The following is a 21,750-nucleotide window of genomic DNA, read 5'->3' as shown; positions in this document are numbered from 1 at the left end:
GTTCCCTTTTATACACGTGCATGATTGTAACTCTTTTTTTATTTGTTGCTTTGGATTTTCTCATGGTTTTTTCTTCGTTATCCATTTATGTCGGGTAATTGTATCCTCTATCATGCAGTGGATGTATGGCTTGTGTGTTAAGTAATACTACTGTCATTGTCATAAGTGCTAGATTATCTAAGTTTTTAAATGGATGGCCTTCAACCTTGTTTAGTTTTGTATTAGTGATAGATATATCTGTTCCTTTGGGGCCCAATGTAAAATATCAGCTGGTAACCATGTCCTACATACTCTTAACATACCCATCAATGGTCGATGTGTGACTTTCTTGGCCCCTAATTTTTTTTGTTGGCATCTGTTTGGCGAAGGGCTTCATTCAAATTGGTCTCCTCCTCGTCCTGTACTTCATCGTGGTCAAAGAGTCTTAGTCCTCTGCCACCAGTTGTATATTTTTCTTTGTTTGTTTTCCAAATTTCTCGTTTAAAATCATTTTTTTCAAACTTGGTTCTTGCTCTATTCTTAGTTGTCTTTTGACAATTTTTCCCTGTTTTCCCTGCTCTATCCTTTTTTTTTTTTTTGATTTCTAAGTCTTCCTCGCTGCTTAGAGGTTACTGTAAGAAGGGCTTATATGAAAGTAGTATAGTGTCCATTTTTACCAATGCCCTCTAGACGTGAGTGATAAAGCCCACCATCGTTTGCTGCGATGTAATGTGCATAAACATAACTCCTAGTAGTCAGTGCCAGGTGAAAGCAATTTTTTTTTTTGAGGTTTTGAAAAAATAGATGTATGCAGTCCTCAAATGCTGTTCGTGGTTCTTGTATGTCTTTCGCCTTGCCTCTCTGATTTTTTGTAATTAATTCGAATTGTGCAGCACTGCTCACAGCTTACTAGTAAATAGGTCAAAACTAAATAAAAATATAAGACTATGAAAGAATCAGTTTCCAGGTGAGTCAGATAGTATTTTTAATATTTTTGCCAGCATGCTACCAGGTTGCGCTCTTTTACAAGTATTCCTTCGCACTTTGTCTCTTGGATATATTAGTTACCTACATGGTAGCGTACTAGTATTTAATGGTGCATCATAGTCACTTTCTGCTAAGTTTTCATACTTATCTGACTTTGTCTCTTCGTTTTAGCTGTATAAAATGTCATTTGCCTACCTTCTCATCGGTGATGCTACATTCTCTAGAGATAACGTCTTATGAGGCTCCCATACATCACTCTTCACTTATGGCCTACCTTTTACATCGCGTTTTTAAAATTGACCATAGTTTTGGTCTGAGGTTCATCAGATTTGCCTTGAGAAAGATCGTATACATCTAGCTTCCTTCGTGCTTTCATGTACATTAAAAGGTTAGTATTATGTTTTATCTTACCTTTTCCTTCCCCACTGGTATTTTGTTTTTCGATTATCATTTCTAAATTTCTCTTAGTATTAAGCTTTCATGGTATGTCAAGATTTGCTATTAATATTTTCATCAATGGTTTAATTATTTATGATCTGTCTGAAAAATATGGTTTCTGTCTCCATAGTATATCTAGTTGTTGTTTGTGTGCTTTTCATAATTTAACTTATCTTTCTAGTATTACAAGTGTGCATATACCTTCTGTCCCTCTTTTAAATTCTCATTCTTTTGTAAAGTAGCCCAATTATTCATCTGTCAGCCCTAGTAAAATAGGCTTTTCTTTTTCAGTGAAAGTTGGTACCGTTGTGCCATTCTTTTTTTTTGGCACTTGCCAGTTGTAAGATTTTTCCTAGTTTGGCTCCTCTGATTCTAAATTAGCATCTGCTTTTAAGATAAACCAATTATTCGTTCTATCCAAGTTATCTCTTGGTCTTTTTCTTTCCTTTTAACATCTTTATCAAATGCCTTTAGGCTTGTACATTTGATTTTCATCTTTTTTGGTTTTTCTTGTATTGTTTCTTTCTTTGTCGCTCAAACTTTGAAAGCTCTAGCCAAAGATCCAATGCTGTTGCCTTTTCCAACATTTTTGAGCTTGTTGGCTAGTTCATGCAACTCTTATGTAGGACGCTCTGGGTTTGTTTTATCTTTGTGTATTATTGAGTTTCATGAAATTGCATAAGGTTGCCTCTTTGTTATGCCTGAGTATGATGTGTGACTTAAAATTTATAACTTTAAGTCCTGCTATAAGTCTATTTAACCGAATTTTTAATTTTCTTTATTAGTGGAAATATTTCAAAGGCTCGTGATTCGTGATCACTGTCAGCTTATGTCCATCTAGATAAAGTCTAAATTGCTTTTTAGCAAATACAATTACCAGCAGCTCCCTGCCATATGTAGGATAATGAAGCTTGCTTTCAATCAAACAACGTGACACGTATTGACGTGGCTTGTACTCTTCTATCTAAACCTAACACTGGCGAGTGCTTGCACTCCATTAGCATCCTTTTGAATTGACAATGCCTGTCTCAATCTAAAAATGCCATCATATGTGCATCATCTTTATGTTTTGTTACCTAAAAAATTTTCGATTTGATATTCACTACGGTAATGTCTCGTATTGATGCTAAATTCTCTAAAATGTCACGTTAAAATGGTAGTGGATAACATGAACCCACTGTAACTTCATTCAGCAGTTGAAAATCTGTAACTACTGTTACTTTTTTTAATTGTTTGGCTGTGGTTGTTTTACCACTATCCATGTATTTTATTCATATCAGGAGGTGAAGGGTCCCTTGTTTATTTTTTCTAATTTATTCTCAATTATCTCAACTTAATCCTTTATCACTAGTGAATTTCTTTATTTTTTTGCACGATGGGTATCACATCGTTATAACTTAATACTATAATAGGTATATTGCCTTCAGAGGTTTTTCATTAGAGTCAAATACGTAAGAGTTTCATTCAATTAGTTTTCTTACGCGCTCTTTTCCTTTATGGTTGCATTTAACTGTATTGCCCAGTTGCATAATCTTGTCCACCCGTTTTTGTTTCTTTATCTTTTTCTCATCTTTTATAAGGTTTCATGTTTTTTCTCTGTCGTTACTATTTTCTTCGTTAAACAACCTTATCACTGCTTCCCCCATGCCTTCAACATTGTCTTTTCAACGCTTTTCAACTGCTTTCCATAAATTTCTTTGTAATGTGGCAGCTCCACTTCCAGAACAGGCACCAATTTTATCTCGTCCTTTATATTTTTACATTTCGCTATTCTTATCTCCTTATTACTCCTGGCTCTTTATTCATCCCACAATTATTTTTTTTTCATTTCTTATCAGATTATTCAGCTATTCTCTGATTCATTATTGATTTTTTTTACGCACGTAAATTATGTATTCTGATTTAACAAGGTATTTTAAAATACATCAGCCTTAACAGCAGTATCAACGTCATTTAATTTTATTATCAGTGGCGCTTATCTGGCTACGGTATTACTTAAAAGTCTCTCACTCGATGATTCCTTTTACGTAAATTGAGAAATCCTGAAGCAAATGACATGCTGTGCGCACTTTAATTGATAAAGTTAAGCTTGTACTATATCCAATGTCTTGTGTGCTCCGTGAGCTACTCAAAAATTAACTACTCAATACCTACCGTCTATTACCATGGTGATGCTAAAAAAATTATTCCTTATAATTGAAACCTCTGCACATATATCTGCATAAAAACTCGCCTTTTTATTTATTAAACTGTGAGCCCTGAACTGAACACATAGTGGCGTATGTCCTGCTCTCGCAAAATTAATGGTTGATTTAGGAAGCTGCTCTATTTCTTTATTACATTCTAAAGGCTTAGATTTTCCATTCTCTACATGTATGTGAGGCGCCTTTGACCAGTTGTTATTTTGGCAGGCTGCCCAGTCTTTTCTTGTGTATTTGCCGTTCTTATGCATAGTAGTGTCCTTGTAATCTGATGTTGTATATTCTTTCCAGCACTGCGTTAGTACTCGGGCTGTTGTGGTGCCGTTCCACCTTAACTATTTCTTGCTTCATTGTCTGCAGTACCTCTCTTGTATGTTCTCCTTTTGTGAACAAGCTTCTTTCTGTCTCTCTCTCTCTCCCTCTTTCTCTCCAGTTCATGTTTGATATTTAGGGACCACGCTTAACATCCTGTGAGTTTAAGGCCACGGATGCATCTCTTCTATTGTCAATGCCGTATACACCTTTTTCTTGATTCGGTGGGCCCCTATCTTGTAGTGGTCCATACCTAACGAACTCCCTATAATAGCTGTTTGGATAACTAGAACCCTAGTAGACGGTGCAAATAAATAAAAGAGTGGTCCAGCTCGTCAGAGCCCCGGAGACACTGATAAAAGAATAGAACACGAAGATTAGGAGAATCACTTATCTTGCACACACTCACTTTCATCACCAAAAAGTAAAATTTTATTTTGAATAGATGGAACAACAAGTAAATGTTTTAAGTACAAACTAGTTAGAAAATATAAAAATTGCTTGATAGATTAAATAACGAACTAACTTAGCTTGGGATATATAATAATTACTCATTGATGAAATTACTACTTATTGAGTTAAATTAAATTAACTACTTATTAAGTTTAATGAGCCACGCACTAAATAGATGACTTACGTACAAATGAAGACTTGCTGAAGCCAAAGCTAAAGGAGCCAACCGCTAAAAGAAATTACTCTGCACATTTTATATGTAAGTAAATCTAACCGGTTGACTAACCATCTTGTTCAAGCAAAGTAAGGGGACTGACGCAGACAAACTCAAAGGCTGTTGTCGTCAAATATACCTATTTCAGCGCTATAGTCGCATGCAAGCGACTCCTTACACAAGACATTCAGTATGCTTCTATGTCAGGTGATACCGTCGAGTGAGATAAATTGTCCCTCACTAAGATCACCAGAATGCATGCAGCCTTATAGGAAAATTTTTTAATAAATTTAAAGAAAGGAAATATAAACGTATAAAAGTTAACCTAATCAGTAATCAGTATTAACTTTCGTTAAACACTCTGTCATAAGTAATAGATAAATCTAAGCAGTACTTGTGCTTCAAAAGCTGCATACAAGTGCAAGCATGTGTATACACTTACATGTGTTGTGTTGTCTCAGTCGCAATCCATGTTTCTATTTTTTTTCAATTTTGTAGTAGACATGACAACAATAAAAAAAATTAATGACTGTACGCAAACCTAATACACACTTGAATCACAGATTTATTTGGTCAATCCATTCTAACGACTTTTTTTCTAATTTATTAAAAATTCTTACTGTGAGTCTTTATGCATTCTGGCGATCTAAGCGGGGAAGAATTTCTCTCACTCATCGGTGCCACCTGACATAGGCACATAGCAAGTAGCTAACTAAGTACGTGCTCAATCATATTTACGCAGAACATACTTTACTGTATATGTTTATATATCTGAGCACAATGTGTCTTTGAACATTACCCCCAGGTTGCTGAGTCGAGTTAAACGAGAACAAACTAAAAAAAAGCCAAAAAAATAAATAAATAAAATAACAAAGAGATTACATGTTTTTTTAATGTAATCAGTCAAGTTACTATATATTAACCTTCTCTATCTTAATAGAGATTAATCAATATTTTTTTAAATTTTAATTTTTAGAAACGACGCCCTTATTTTTATAGTAAGAACCGCTGGAGTGCGAAGAACTTTGTTAATTAAAATTACAAAACAGTGAGAGAAGGCGTCCGCTTCGGCCAGAAGTCGAACCTGGGCCTCCTTCTTGCCAAGAAGGCACGTTAACCAACTTCACCACCAAAGCCTTGGCAGACACCCTTCTGCATTGCTCTGCTTAGGCGTGTCTTAGGTCAAACACTGATATCATCATAGAGGTATAAGAATATTGGGAGTGATCAGGCTACCAGTGTGTTACCAGGAGCGAGAGAGAAAGGTGCAAGAAGGCCCCCTCTTGCTATCTCTCTCTTACCAAACGGTTGGGAGAGGGAGAAGGATTTCTCAGTTTCGTCTGCAGACCGCTTTGACAGCAGTATACCTAAGTTAATCCTTAGAAGGTCAAAATGACAAAAAAATGCCTTGTGTGTAGAAAAAAACCGATGGTGTCGTGCATAAGATTTTTTCATAAGGAAATAATAATAACCTAAAAATTTATTTTCATGCAATTAATTTCATACTTAATATATACTCATTGATTAGATTCCCATCAGAGGAAATTGTGCAGCAGAAATGGGTCACGTCTTTAAATTTAGTTACTTTGCCAAACTTAAAAACTTCATTTATTTGTAGTGATCATTTTAAGAGCACTGACTATTTTTATTCTGACGATCAACGTCAGAAAGCTAGATTATGTCCCCAAGCTGTTCCTGTACTTCCAACGAGTGTCAACGTACAAATAAACTGCAATGAAGACTACGCTAACTTAACGACTGTTGCTAATAATGTTTCATTCCAAAAGACTGGAGATATGCAAACAAGCAATGTCAACAGTGATGTTTCTGCAAATCAGGATGAAATGATTTCAGATAACAATGAAGAGAATAGTGTTATGAATCCAGACCCTGTAAATCAATATGATGCCAATGGACTGAACCAAAAATTGCAACTCCTTGACTCACATGAAAACGATGAAGCAGAGACATTAGATATACGTGATGGTGGTATCAGCGAAACTGCAGCTTCAAATTTGGTAGCTCCTCGTACAAGTCAAAAAAGGTACTCATGAAACAGAAAATTTTTTATAAGAATATAAAATATCTTCTGTATAATTTCAGGAAAGCATCCTTCGATGGTGGAAATTTGAAGAAAATGACGAAGAAGAAGTGGACGTATTCTACAGATTATATTCCAGGAATATCTCATGAAGTGATAACTAAAGTTTCTAGTTTTGTAGAAGATGAGCGTGAAAAAGAAAAACGTTTAGTTTTTAATGTAACGTTCGACAAGATGAGTATTAAAAAACATAAGGAATAAGATAAAAACACTCACTCTTGGAAAGGCCTTGTTGATTTAGGTGATCAACTTTTGGAGCATGGAAAGAACAGACAACTAAAAACGGCCAGCAAAACTTTAGTATTTATGTTAGTATGTTTGAACAGCAATTTTGAAGTACCTGTAGCAAATTACCTTATTGATTCCTTAAATGGAGAAGAGAAAGCTGTATTGCTGAAAAATTTGTTGGTAAAGCTTGATAAAAGTGGAGTTAATGTAGTTAGGGTGACATTTGATGGTGACAAGGCTCATCGAACAGCCTGTGAATTTTAGGTGCCAACTCCAATTACAAAGATGGAAAATTTAAGCCACATTTTTGTCACCCATTAAGTACTCGTCCAATTTTTATTTTTTATGATCCATGTCACTGTCTGAAGCTAGTCAGAAGCTATATGGCTCTGAACGGCCCTCTTATCCATAATAATAATTTCATTTTATGGAACTACATACAGCTACTAAATAAAAAACAGCAAACAGAAAAACTGCACAGTGCCTGTAAAATTAAAAATCGCCACGTGGATTTCCATAATGAGAAAATGAAGGTGTTCCTTGCAGCACAGGTGTTGAGTAATAGAACAAGTGCAGCACTAACATTTCTTGAATTCGACATAAAAGATCATGATTTTTATAAAGCTTCAGCAACATCCAAGTTTTTTAAAAATTTCAATGATATTTTTGATCTTCTTAATTTGAAAAGTAAATGTACCTACAGTTGTTATGTTAGTAGTATGGATGAAAAATCATTACCTTTATTGAAAGAGAAAATCAGCCAGTACATTAAGTACATCGAAAATATAGAAATTACTGTCAAAACTAATTGTAAAAAAAAAAACAAAAACTCCAATTCACTGAAAAATTGTAAAGTCAGAAAAAATGTACTTTTTTGTAGTTCTGTTAGCATCGGATTTTCAGGCTTTATTATATGCTTGATAAATTTATATGAGTTGTCAAAATATTTGATAGATAATAATTTTATCGATTACTTTTTAAGCTACAAAATTTCCCAGGATCACATCGAAATGTTGTTTTCTCGTATATGAGCACAAAATGGTTACAATAATAATCCCACCATGACGCAATACTTATCCGCATATAAAAGTATTATTCTAAACAAAATTGATATCCTGTTATCTGGATCAGCTAACATTCAATTGATGGATGATACAACATACTTATCAGAAGAAATGTTACCTAAAAATAAGACTGAAGAATGTACCATGCAAAATCTTGACGTCAAAGTAAAAAAACAAAAAACTGATAAAAAATTTTTGACTGAGCAGGTACGAAATTTACTTAGAAATTCTAATTACTTTGTTAATCACGATTACTGTATTCCAAGTAATTGGACTTCATCGGAATATACAGATAAAATTGTGAAGCATACGGCAGGCTGTGTGGTTCGCATCTTGAAACAAAAAAATTTGTTGCCAAGAGTGCTGTAATATGTTAGATGGGACCACAAGTGAGCACAAATCCAAATTGACAGTATTAAGAAATCGTGGAGGCCTACAATTTGCTTCTGACGAAGTCAATTACATTTGCAAATGTACAGAAAAATCGATACGCGAATGCAAAAATATATTTATAAAAGGTATATGTAACATATTAATAAGCGAAACCATTAGAAAATTGCCAAAAACTATATTTTACAATAGTGTCCACAGCGGTGGGCCAAAAGTTTCGATTGAACTCTGTTATCAATTATTAGTACAAATTATCACAAGATATTTAGATATACGTTTGAAACATGAAGCTGCTATGGAAAATGATCCACACAAAAGGATTTGTATGAAAAATAATAAGATTACAATATTCCAAGGCCAATAAAATAGCTATCACATGTTAATAATGTCATTATGAATAATAATCACTATGTCTGCTGCATAAGCATGGATTTTAGAAATTCATAAATAAAAAGAGTTCCAATTAACAAAAAGGTTTATGATTTTTTAACTTCTTTTTTTATTCTAATATCGTTCAAACTCATATGTTCACCCACATGAAAAAACCCAGACTCGAGAGTCAAAAGTCGAGACGAGAGCCTTACTGCGCATGCTCACCCAATTAGAGAAGGATAATAGAAGGGACCTTCTTGCAGCTTGCTGTTAAAATAAGCGCGACATTTCCATGAATTAAAATTTAAAAAAATATACATAGCGCAATGAAGATGGAGGAGGTAAATATATATAATAACTTGACTAATTACATATAATACTTACCCATCAATTAATAACATCAATATCGATGATATCAGCGTTCGACCTAAGACATGCCTAAGCAGAGCAAAGGAGAAAGGTGTCTGCCAAGGCTCTGGCGGTGAAGTTAGCTAACGCGCCTTCCAGGCAAGAAGAAGGCCTAGGCTTGACTTCTGGTGGAAGCAAATGCCTTTTTTTACTGCTTTGTTATTTTAATTGACAAAGTTTTTCGCACTCCAGCGATTTTCACTATAAAAATAAGCATGACGTCACAATAAACTAAAATTAAAAAAAATATAGATAGCACAGTTTAGATGGAGAAGGTTAATATATAATAACTTGACTGATTACATATAATCTAACTTATTTTGCATTAAAGTTTAATGAATATTATGTTTTTTTAATTATTTCTAAATCCAAGTTTAAGTCTGAGAAGCGTAACTTTTACCAAACAGTAAAATTCCTTCTGAGCCCTTTCTAAGAAGTCGAGAGAGCCTTTAAAATAAAAAATTGGTCTAGCTGGTCTGAGCGCAGGAAGCAGTGATTAAAAACTTAAACACGAGGGTTAACGAGTAAATCACTGATGATACACACACTCACCTTTGTAACAAGAATGTATTACTTTATTTTGAATAGATAAAACAACAATAAGAAGTCTTATGTATAAACTATTTAGTACATTAAGGAATCGCTTAACCACTGAAGCTAAAAGATGCACGGCAAACAAGAATGGTTTTGCACTTTTAATGTGTAAGTAGAGTGAACGGCTTGACTCACCGTCTTGTTAAATCGAAGTAAGGGTACTGACATAGACAAACAAAAAGGCTGTTTTCGGCACATATACTTATACAATCGCTATAGTTGCATACAAGCGACTTCTTACGCAGTATACTTCTACATAAGTATGTTTTTACTCATATACGGGCACTAAATATTTTGCTGCATACAGTTATGTCTCTAAGCAAGAAATGTATTTTAACAATAGCTGTTTCTGCTATACTTATTTTTAAAAACGTTATTTTAATGGTTAAACGATTCCCTGCTTTTATTATTATACGAGTTATTATTCCTACAAAAGCCGTAATAATTATAAACTCTGGGGTTATAACTATTACTTATAATGTCATAACTATTGTTTATGTTATGTGGACCATATAACAGGAATTTCTTTACTGAGCCAATGTTATAACCCCTGTAATATCAATTGCAATTATTAAAATTAATATTGTTATTTCTGCACCTATAATAATAGGCGTTCCTGCCATTCAAGATATTATTTATGGGTTAGTTATCTCCTCGTTTCTCTGGCTCCTCTCTTTCTTCCTGTCTTGCTTGCATGCACAGGAGTCTCTTAAATCGTGCCTTGGTCTCTGACAATAAATTGACTTCTCTTTAGTTTGGTTCCACTGTCTTTTAAAGCTTTTTTGTCGTTTATTAACTCTAGTTGTTCTTGGCATTTCTTAACCAAATTACCAATTTAGCCGTAACAATATGTGCCATATTTTTTGTTTTCTGCTGCTGCTGCTTGTGCCCCACAAATGATTTTTTCCGATTTTGTTTTTTTCTTTCTAGGTTGACTAGTTGTACTCAGTCGGTTGTTGCATTATTATATGTAGTCTGTGCACTTGCACTTGTACTTACTAGAATTATGGGTCGTGAACTGAGGTAGCTTTCGATTTTTAGTACTTTTATTATTACTTTACAGAGGTCTCTAGGACTTAAACTTGTGATTTAACACCTGAATATCAGGTACAGGCCACACGTTAATTGTTTAACTGCCTTCACTTTCACTCTTTCTTTCAGAACTTGTTTTGAATTGACAATAGGTTTGGGTTTGACTCATGTAGAACTTTCAGCCTATTCTACAGATCTCGTACCTTTTTGCTGTAGTCTTCTATTTATTTCTAATTTTCTTGTTTAATTATCTTCAGTTGTGCCATTCATGTGTCTGAGTTGTTTAAACTACCATATCGGTTTGAAAGTTTCCGAAGAAATTCCTGAACTGTTCTACGTTAAGCCAATCTGTGTGCAAAATTCATAGCCGCTTTTTCTTTTAGTCTGCTTGCGATACTGCTAAGGAAGAAAAATTTGTTTTTTAGGCCCACCATTCGGGCAAGCATCCTTACCATCACATGAAGGCAGATTTATTTTCTAGTCTTCGTCATGTAGAAGATTTTTCTTCAAATGGCTGTGGGTTCGTGAATATATTATTACAATAAGCAACTGGATTGTCTGCTTTAAAAATAAAAAGATTAATTCTATGGCTATCTATAGTTCAAAAACAAATTGGAACATTTCTATGGATCATTTCCTTACAATTGCAATTTTAAGTGATTCATTCGTAAGTTTACATGTTTATCTGAGATTTCTTCAAACTCAAGATATAAGGAAAGTTATAGTTAACCAATACGCAACTTTTGTGGCTAATTCTTATGCTACAGTAAATACATGTTGGTGATTTGAGCAAATCCTACCAAACAAGCCTTTGTGGTAAACGTTATGCAGTAATATTCTCTGACAAGTAATACAATACTGTATTGAAAAAAAAGCGATACTACAAGTTTTCTCTTGCTCTTCTAGATGTACACATATTGTGGGTACTCAATACGTAACTTAAAATAAGTAAGTTACCGTATGAGACAGATGCCAGCGTGAAGTTAGGAATGCAATTAGGATGGTATGAAGGACTTTTTCAAATCACCAAAAAATTTGATGAAAGCGTACACTCCCGTACTTGCTAGCCTGAAAACACATTGTACCAGGGCTTTAATTTTAACGTTTTTTATCTAAAATAAACTTTTATCATGATTGTTTGTTTATTACTTAAAAAAATATTTGTTGAAACCATATCTTACTACTGAACATCCTTACTCAATCGGCAACTGTACCCTTCTCGATACGTTGTAGAGGTTTATTTAAAATGTTGTCGCTTGGACGGTATTTCTACTCGTTCCATTTTCTAATCACACAGTGTTTTGTTGGATGATTTAAATTAACCTACTATATTGGTAATAAAATGTGATTGTAAACGTAAAAAAACCATCATTATCTTTATATTAATATCTGTGATTACTAATGTATAACTGTCAATAAATAAGAATTCCATGTATTTCTGATAACCAACTTCATTATTTAAGACCTTCCACAAGAATGTGTTAATTGTATTTGCGATACTTAATTCTTTTACACATTACAACTCACTACTGAACTAGCATTTATTTTTATAATGCTGCATACAGTCCACTGTAAGCTTAAAAAATGCCTTTAGCCAATATCGAACTGCTGTCAGCACTACTTGATTTTAAGAACATACAAATTTATGAGCAGCACAGACAAAATTTTGTTTGCAGACAACTTCAGGGTTAAAACCATTCTGTGGCTGATGGTGAGCTTAGAAAAATCTTTGTTTGAGCTTATTATTGGCAGTCCAGCTGTATTTCAACTTCAAAGCTGTCAAGTGAAAAACACAATGTAATGCTTTCCAGAAAAAAAGTTTTTTTTCCAATTAAAAAAAAAAATTAAGTATGAGAATAAATAAGAATGGGAAGAGACTAGTAGCATAGTTGTGGGTGTTGTCAGGTTCCTAAACTTTCACAACACTTTATATTTTCGATTGTTTTCATAAAAAACTTAACAAAGCTTTTCGTGAATTAGAACAAGAAGGTAGAAAAGATAAAATATATGATAAAATTACACATAATATTGATAGCGGGTAATTGAGTCCACTGAAAGCATGTAAAATATTATATCTGCACTAGTTCAAGCTATGCTTATTACTTCCAGTGATGACATGAGCTTACTTACTGTGATAGTTTACAGGACTTAAAATTTGAATAATTGTTTTTTATCCTAACAAATATGTTATAACTTTATTTCATAATCTATGAGCCTTTTTCTGAATAATATAACAAGAAATATTCGTATCCACTTTACTAATATTCGAATGTTTATGCCAGTTCCTATTACTTAAAGAAGGTATACTTTGATATACAACATAGACGAAATTTTTAGATAACGTTAAATATAATTCAATTTTGATCGTTATGAATATTCTATGAACAAACTTTCAAATTTATTACTTTCTTTTGCGCTCCTCAAAGTAACAGATATTACTCACAAGTTTTGTTTATGACAAAAGAGCGTGGCTCTGAAAAAAATGATAATGATTGGAAAAGGAGACTAATATTAAAAAAATCCACGTTCTTAACCAATTTTATGTTTTTAGTATCTTAATCTCAACAAAGCGCTTCTTAACAAGTTGGTGCAACTTTTGTAACAAAAATATTAGTGTTTTATCATGATTAGGTTATTTATTAACTGCTTCTTAAATATTTTGTAATAGGAGTCTTATAACAAAAAAGTTACCTGTTATAAAATACATTTTTTAATGTAACAAACAATTAATTTAATAAAATTAAAAGTGGATTATAAGTTTTAGATGTTTTCACGTAACCTTAAAAATTTAGGATTTCAAGCAATCTTTAAGAGAATTAAATTTTAATTTTCATAAGATCAAAAAATTCAGTTTCTTTTTAACCTTTTGATAACTGTATAGAAGTTTTTCAAATAGTTTACTTAAATTTTTTTTTTCTACATTTATTAACTTAGTAATGTGGTGAAATACTTATTATTATTTTTATCATACAGTATTAAAAAAAATTTTTTGATGAGAAAATTTAATTTCCTAATTTAATGAAGTAAATATCAAATAAGTATTTTTAGAAAAGGACATGTTTTTAGGAATTTTTTATAATGGGAGACCTTACTTTACATACAAATAAGAAGTCACTTGATTCCATTTACGGCAAGTAATCGCGTACCGTACTATGCTGCAGCCTTATCTGCAGACTTTTCTGCAGAATTTCCAGCGAATTTCCTGGAAAATACCCTGCAGACTTGGCTCTCTTAAATTTTCTAGAAAAAAAATTTTTGTCCCGATTAAATTTATCCAAGGCACACCAACAATACAAGGCGTTATCATGCAGGTGATAATACTATACTAAAGACTTTAAAAATTTCTAAACAATTTTTAAAAAACTACAAATTTAAATAAAAAATCAGTAAAGAAAAGTGTAAAACAAAACTGTAACTTTTTAGTTAAGATGTTATCAGTCGGATAGTAACAATAGATACGCCTCACATACCTTTTTTTTTTGAAAATGTGAGACAGCACAGGTTGCAGGAAAGTCTGCAAAAAAAGCTGCTGCTCAGAGGATTATTGTGGAATAAATATGCAGAAAAGACTGCAGGATGTCTACAGGGAATTCTGTGGAAAGGTCTGCAGGTAAAACTGCAGTATAGTTTGGTACGGGAATGCAAGCATTTATTGTAATAATGAAAATACTTCTAAAATAAAAAAATGCAAATGTCATGACTGTGGGCGCAGTTTTGTACTAGTGAGTAATTTTAAAATTGTAAACATCTGGAGTCGAACTTGCTAAAAAAGGGACTTCCTCAAGTCAAAGATTTTATAAGTATTTTTAGTTAAACATAAAGTCGAGAAAATAAGCTTTTGTGCATATATATACAACTTGCTTGTGTATTGTCTTCCGACTGTATCTAGTATATATAGTGTCTAGCATATTATGTTCTAAAAATCGAATGAAACTCAAAGTTGTTATAAGAACAAACTTTAATTCATCCGAATTAAAAGTTTTTTTTAATCTTTAGCGGCAAAATAAGCCAGTATGTCTACTATCCTCGTTAACCTCATGAACTTTCGAAAATAACTATTTTCCTTTTTTATTACAAATTGATCACTTAATTGACACATGGCCCTTTATTTTTATGTAGCTCTTGAAAGACGAAGACTTTATCTTCAAAACGTACATGCTTATTTTCCTAAACCAGTTTATTTGGCTTGTTATGAACATAAAACAACTTATTTTTTATGCAGCCTTGTAAAAATATATGATAACGGTTATAATTTTGAGCCCAGAAATCTCAAGACTTTTCTGTATGTAGGGGACAGTTAAATAAGGCTAGCACTAGATCCAGATCATTTTCTTTAATTAAAAAAAGTTTATCGGATTTTTAGGACTTGCGTGGAAAACCTTCTTAAGGAGAAAAATTACAAGAAAAAAAAATGTTTTAATTTTTATGATGATGACAAGCCTCAAAGTAGAAAAATTATTCATTATCAAAGATTTCATGCGTACATCGTCTAATGACGTAGTTGTAGATTATTGTACAAAAGAAACTCATCATAAACAGAAATGAAAGTTTATTATTTATAAGTTAAATTTTATTACAAACCCTCACAGTATGCAAGTCTTAAGACTTTATGAATAATTTTGTTCCACAACTCTCGTGATTGTACTCAAATATATCACTGGATAAAACTAATTTTTACGAAAATGCTAAATGCGTACGGAAAGCGTATTAGAATGCAACGTTAAACGAAAATGGGCATTGAGTGGTCGATTGTAAGCAGGAGGCACTGGACAGGCTTAGATTTCTTTCATACATATTTACTGATAATTACAATTGGTTTGTATATTTACGAAATACATACACAAAAACTATACTTAAATAAAGTGAAGTTAAAAAAAAAATCAAATGCTCTAAATACTTAACATCCAGTTTGCCCTTCCAGTTCCATTTGAACAACGGAAAAATCTGTGTCACAACTTATTACATATCAACACTTTGTCTCACGGAATAGTCATTGATTCTCTCACTTTTTTTTTTCAAAAATACCATTTGATGAAAAAAATATGAGAGCATTAAAAGCTCTCAAGCACTTTAATTAAGATTAACGTATGATGTTATTAAAAAAGAGCAATAAGAAATTATTTTATGATTATTTTAAGGTATGAACAAGAGGGGTATAAGTATATTGAATAGTGCTATTTTTAAAAATAATTAGAAAAGATAGAACTTAAATGTTGAAAAGCAGATAGCAGATAGCAGTCAATACATAATACATTAGTACGAGAAAAAACAGTAAAAACGTTTTAAACTAAAAGTAGTATCTATCTAAACGTGGATATGCAGTACGTATAATATGTATTCGTTTTTTTAATTATTATTTTTTATCGCAATAAAAGTTAGAAATGTTGAAAAATAGTAGTAAGATTCTATATAAATTTTAAATTATACTGCTCAACCAAAATCACAAAGGTGACAAACAACAATTAAAAAATTTTCTGTAAAAACAGAGTACTTTTGGGTATGTGTGCAGACTTCATAGAATATTTAGCGTTAATAATCAATATAATGATTCCTCTAAGAATCAATTTCGGTTCTGCTAAAGACTATCGTTAAAAAGTATTCAATGTAAACACAAACTTACACTTAGTAGATATGGCAATAATTCTTATGCAATTACAAATCACAAAATTTCTGCTGCAAAATCTAATGAAGTGTCAACTCTAAGAGACTTTAAGATATTAAACTTTCGTGGATCGTGCCCTACGTTGTCGTGTCATAGGTACACAAAGTGAATTCATTTAATGGCTAAGGGAAAACAAATTTGTATTCGTCAAGCTTAAGAGCTTTCTAAAAATTCATTTTTACCCCCAACATATCGACCACTAAGACATGCTATTTGACGAAGAAGCCCGGCTATGATGTAAAAGCCTGAAAGACAAATCATACAAATGAGAAAGGTGCAATTGTTATTTTCAAAATTCATGAGATGTTAACTCTTTTTAAATTAAGTACATTATTTTTTTCATTGACAAATGCAAACAAAATGAGTTGTCAAAAATTGTTTTGGTAATCTGCAATAAGAACTTTAATCTTAGCATAAACTTTTCTGATTATACATCAGGGTACTGCTGAATTTTACATGACCGTATTGTTTTTCAAAGTATAATTAATGGACAATCACCGAAATAAACTACTGATTTTAAATATTAAAAATATTCATACAAGAATGATAATGACATAAGTACGAAATTTTGGCTATAAAAGTTAGCAGGAAGCGTCTTACCAAATACCCAATTATATTCTAATGTAAAGATAATGAACAATGTGAACAATAATTTAAGGTTTTTATGGTTTTTGTATGAAAAATAAAATGTAATGGAATATATGTTAAATATAAAAGGCCTTGAACACCTGGCAATGATTACGTGATTAAGGAATAAGATATTCTTTCCTTTTATATAACCAATGTAGAAGCAGCACTGTATCTGTTTTCAGTACCGTTTGCTTGGAAGCATATCACCACAGAATTATAAATATAAAATAATATTGAGATAGGGGATGATGTGCAGAGAAGCTACGAAAATTCTCATTAATAAAGAAGTAAAAAAAGTGGCTTAAGAAGTTTGAATTTAAAGTCACTAATGTTAATAACTGTTCTTTGTGTGTGTTTCCAAGACACGTTACCACTTACCCTTATAATAATAATACTTAAAAATCCGTGTATGATTTTTTTAATGTCAAACGCATAAAATAGTCTTATTTACATACGTAATAAAAATATGATAGAGATCATATCAGGGAGCTGTAGTCTAAAAATTATCCTTACCTGAAAGAATTTCTGTGTTAAATTGATTAAAAAGCAAGGAATTTAAATCCATTTACCTCAATTACTTCCAACCAGATCAAACGCCTCTTTTTGTAAAAAGAATATGATTGTCAGTAGATTGGAAGAGTTAAGTACTTTGCTAGCCTAGGGAACTAAAAATAATTTTTTAACCCAGCACAGCATGGGGACTCGATTATGAGCCATGTGTTGTGGCTCTAAAGATCTCAATTTATACACACTACTTATAGCTCATGCTGTGCACATATGTGGGTGCATTTTTAGGTCAACGTCTTTGCATAGCCATATTAGATGGCTCACAATCTCGTTCTCCACGCACGCTGTGTCAACAAGTTGTATACACCACTCGTGCGAGAGGTTATGTGACTGACACGCATACGTTAATTGCCTTTCGCATCCATTAGTATCGTAATGTAATTATTTGTTGTCTACTCTGTATGTTCATATCCACATTTGTTGACATTGCAAATTTTGTTTTTTTCCTTTAGTTATTTTGCTTGGAGTACCAGTTTGTCGAATATGATACGAGTCATACGCCTGTGTCACTTTCACGCGTTACATACCTTAGCGTTGGCCATCATTAAAATTGTTTGTTTAATGGTGCATTCCATAAAAGACTTCGTGTATGACTATAAAAAAATATTTAGTAGTGTTGGTGTCTATAACCCATTATATTTTAGGATGTTATTAAATAACTTTAATTAAATAAGAATTTTTTTTTTTTTCTAAATTACTGTATTTGTTTCCAGCCCTTTTCTCTTTTTTTTTCTTTTTAAACTTATTACATTTTAGTATTAAGTGTTAGTTTTGTAGTAAGCTAAGATGTATAGAGCAAATCAATAGTTATCGGAATGATATCAAAGATTCTGAGCTATTCTCATAATTAGGTATTATCTGATCTGTAAGAATTCTCTACTTTTTTTGCAAGTAAAAAGATTACTGAGGAAAAAAACTGTGTTTGAGAAGATAGAATTAATTTAATATTAAAGGTTAAAGTTTTAAAAATGTACTTCTATAAGTCTGTCATGCACGGGAGCAAATCAATGATTCTAAGGTTTTTCCTTTTAACTATAAATGATGTTAGTCAATTTTTTATTTCTGTTCTTTAATTTAATTTCTAAAATGAGTTTAAAGGACAATTTGTTACGGTGTTTTAACTCACACCCTTAAACGTGTGTGCGTATTTTCTTTGACTACAAACAATTTTTGAGAAGATGCAACCTCTTACTGAACATGGTTTTTTGTTACTTATATTTAATTAAAATAACTATTTTTTTCTAATGACTTAACTTGCTTAATTTATTGTGAGTATTATTAACCTATTTACTTACTTAAAAAATTTATTTTTTTTTGTTACGACTTTTCTTACTAGCAGCTTTTTTATGTAAGTAAAATATAATATTTTTAGTAAAAATAATTTTTTTTTCAATTATTTTTAAGAAAAGTCCTTCATTCTTTTTTTCTGTCACTGGTTTATAAATAAGCTTTAAAATTTGTTTTATAATAAAGAAAACACTTAATGAAACCGAAAAGTCCCCTATTTGCTCCTTACAAATAAAATTTGGTAATCTGATCTCTGGGTAGTAATTTTTTTTTTTTTTTTTTTTTTTCAAACGGGGTTACTGTGACAGCTCTTAGGCTAAGTCACAAGGCTACCCCACTCATCATACATGTGTGGGGAAGTATTTCCACATTTATTTTTCATCCTTCCTACTGATATTCCATCTAATCAACGGGCACAGTGCAAGTATCTCTGGTGAAACACCTTGCCAGTTATGCTGGCAATCTTTGCACTAATGGTGCATCGGGTCCACTGACCCCTGTGTAGTTTTCCCTTGGAGAGGACTCTATATTTTAAGATGTCCACTCCACGCTTGTTAAGCCAGCACTCTCTGCCACGGCATTGGATCGAGGCTAATTAGCCTCCCCAGAGAAGCCCCATATTTCAGGGATCACTTTTCGCCGGTAAGGCCAGCGATCGTAGCCAGGCGTATCGGATCCGCTAATCTCTACCTAAAGCCCTAACACTGTTTTGAATTTACTCAGTCTCGAAGATCTGTGATGCAAGGAAAAACCCTGGAATTTCTCTGAAGCAAAATTCCACGGAAAAAACTGGCTTGAAACAGCCGGGGTTACATAGGAACTTTGGCCTATGAAAACAGCTTTTGAAAAAATTTGCATTCACCAGAAATTTAACCCACAAACCCTAGAACAGCGTTGTAAAAATAACAAGCACGCATACAACTGAGCCAAGACCGCTCCTCAGGACAGTAATTAAGAGAGCTTAGATATTTCTACGTAAAAGATTATACAAGTGAATAACAGTAACGTATTACTTTTTTCAGGTCAGCCAATAAAGTTAATGTGTTGCACAACAGAATTTGAGTTGGATCAAGCAAATTTTTTTACCTGCATAGCCTCAGGGTATGTTGGGCCTTGGCTTAACTCTGTGGCTTTTTATCTTCATCATATATTCTTTAAGTCTTTATTTATTAATTATTAGGAAGTTTTTTTAAAATACACTTCATTAAATATTTTTATTCCAAGGATAATTGCATCACCTTCATACGTTGCAGTAGGTTATTTAAAATATTGTTCCATACAAAATATGGCCTTATATTGTATTGTATGCACTCAAAGTAAAACCTTACATTTGGGTTCTGTAACACTTACTGACTTCTGGTTTTCTATTAGTGTCTTAAGAAAAAGATTGTATATAGACGTAGGAATTAAAAAATTAAAATATCGTAATAATAAGAGGAAAGGACCCCCTACGAGTCTTTCTTAAACTTTTAATTAGTTTATATTATTAATGACGAACTAAAGTTTCTGTAGTTTATTTCAGTAATACACAATAAAAAATATGGAGCAATTTGTTAAAAAGTGAATTGTATCTAGATTATTTTTGTATAGCCCATTTAAGTTTAATACAAATGTAAACTTAGTGTTTTGAAAAACTAATAATGTTCTTTTGCAAATTTTTAGGATGATCACTGACAGTTTTTTTAAGAAAGCTGATCTTGAAAAATGGCTTATACCTGAGATTGAAAAGACAGACTATGCTGACATAATACAACAATTGTGGCGGCCCTTGGTGAATAAAAATTTGAGTTTTGTATTACGGTCTTTGTTAAATAAAAATGTTGTCTCTGTATCCTTAAATTTTGAAACTGCGGATGAGCCAGAAATTACTACTCAGTCAAAACTATCTATAATTTTTGATTTTTTGGAATATCTGGAAAAACCTCTTCGTGAAACAAAGATAAAGGAAGGAAAAAAGAAAATTTTTCATACGTTTATGATGGCCACCTGTGATAGTCTCCATGCTGCAGAAAATGTTATTCTGATGAAACTAATGGAACAAAAGGTTTTCAAAATTGCTATGGAAAAAAAATTTTTAGGAATTCTTACAACGAACACAAGTCCTCTGACTCAAGTAAGATTCCAAGCCTTATTTTAGATTCTTACATTCTCCAAATGAACTTTTTTTCTTTCTTACGTACTCTAGATTTCAGTTATTAGGTAATTATTAGGAATTATAAGAATAATTTTATCTTGTAGTTATGTAAAGAGAAACAGTTGACTCGTTTGCTTACAAAAATCCTAAAAATTACTATACCAGTCTTCCCTTCATTTCCATTTGAGATGATTTCAAAATTTTTTCGTAATAGTGTGCAGAAAAGAGGTATTTTCCACACTTTTTTTAGTGCGGCACATCAAATTTCCAACACTAATTATGAAAAAAGTGTGTGGAAAACTATTTTCCGGTGTGTGGCAAAGATTTTTTATTTTCCAGTGTGCGGAATAGTAGTTTTCCTACGAGTTTAAAAAGTCTCTGTTTGCGAACCAAACACAAGATTTTTGAAATAAAATAGTAAAATTGTAAAAAAATAAGGTTTATTTATATAGTTTTTGAAAAATAAAAATGATTTTTTTTTAAGAACAATTATTTTATTTATTTTGTAGTCGGGGGGTATTTCCCCCCCCCGTACCCTCTTACCAGGGGCTTTGCCCACTGGTCCCTCACCAGAGGCTGCCACCCTTGGACCCCGTACAACCTATCTTGTAAGTTAATTATTTTTTACTTTGTATTAAGTTATTTTTTAAGAATTCAGAAATTTATTATATTAATATAAATTGTATCCAACTCATAC

General features: G+C 32.3%; 1 protein-coding gene across 1 annotated transcript in view; it reads left to right on the top strand.

Annotated features, from left to right (window-relative positions):
- The window catches only part of e (nonribosomal peptide synthetase ebony), a 913,052-nt gene that overhangs the window by 796,396 nt on the left and 94,906 nt on the right, over nt 1-21,750 (top strand). The window contains exon 10 of the mRNA XM_089595875.1: nt 20,582-21,032. Coding sequence (XP_089452001.1) covers nt 20,582-21,032 — 451 coding nt within the window. The remainder of the gene's footprint in view (nt 1-20,581; nt 21,033-21,750) is intronic.

Source organism: Copidosoma floridanum, unplaced genomic scaffold (genome assembly GCF_036245765.1).
Source record: "Copidosoma floridanum isolate Cflo_tuat_1 unplaced genomic scaffold, Cflo_Japanese_pri ptg000004l, whole genome shotgun sequence".
NCBI lineage: Eukaryota > Metazoa > Arthropoda > Insecta > Hymenoptera > Encyrtidae > Copidosoma > Copidosoma floridanum.
This window is presented reverse-complemented; position numbering and strand designations above follow the sequence as displayed.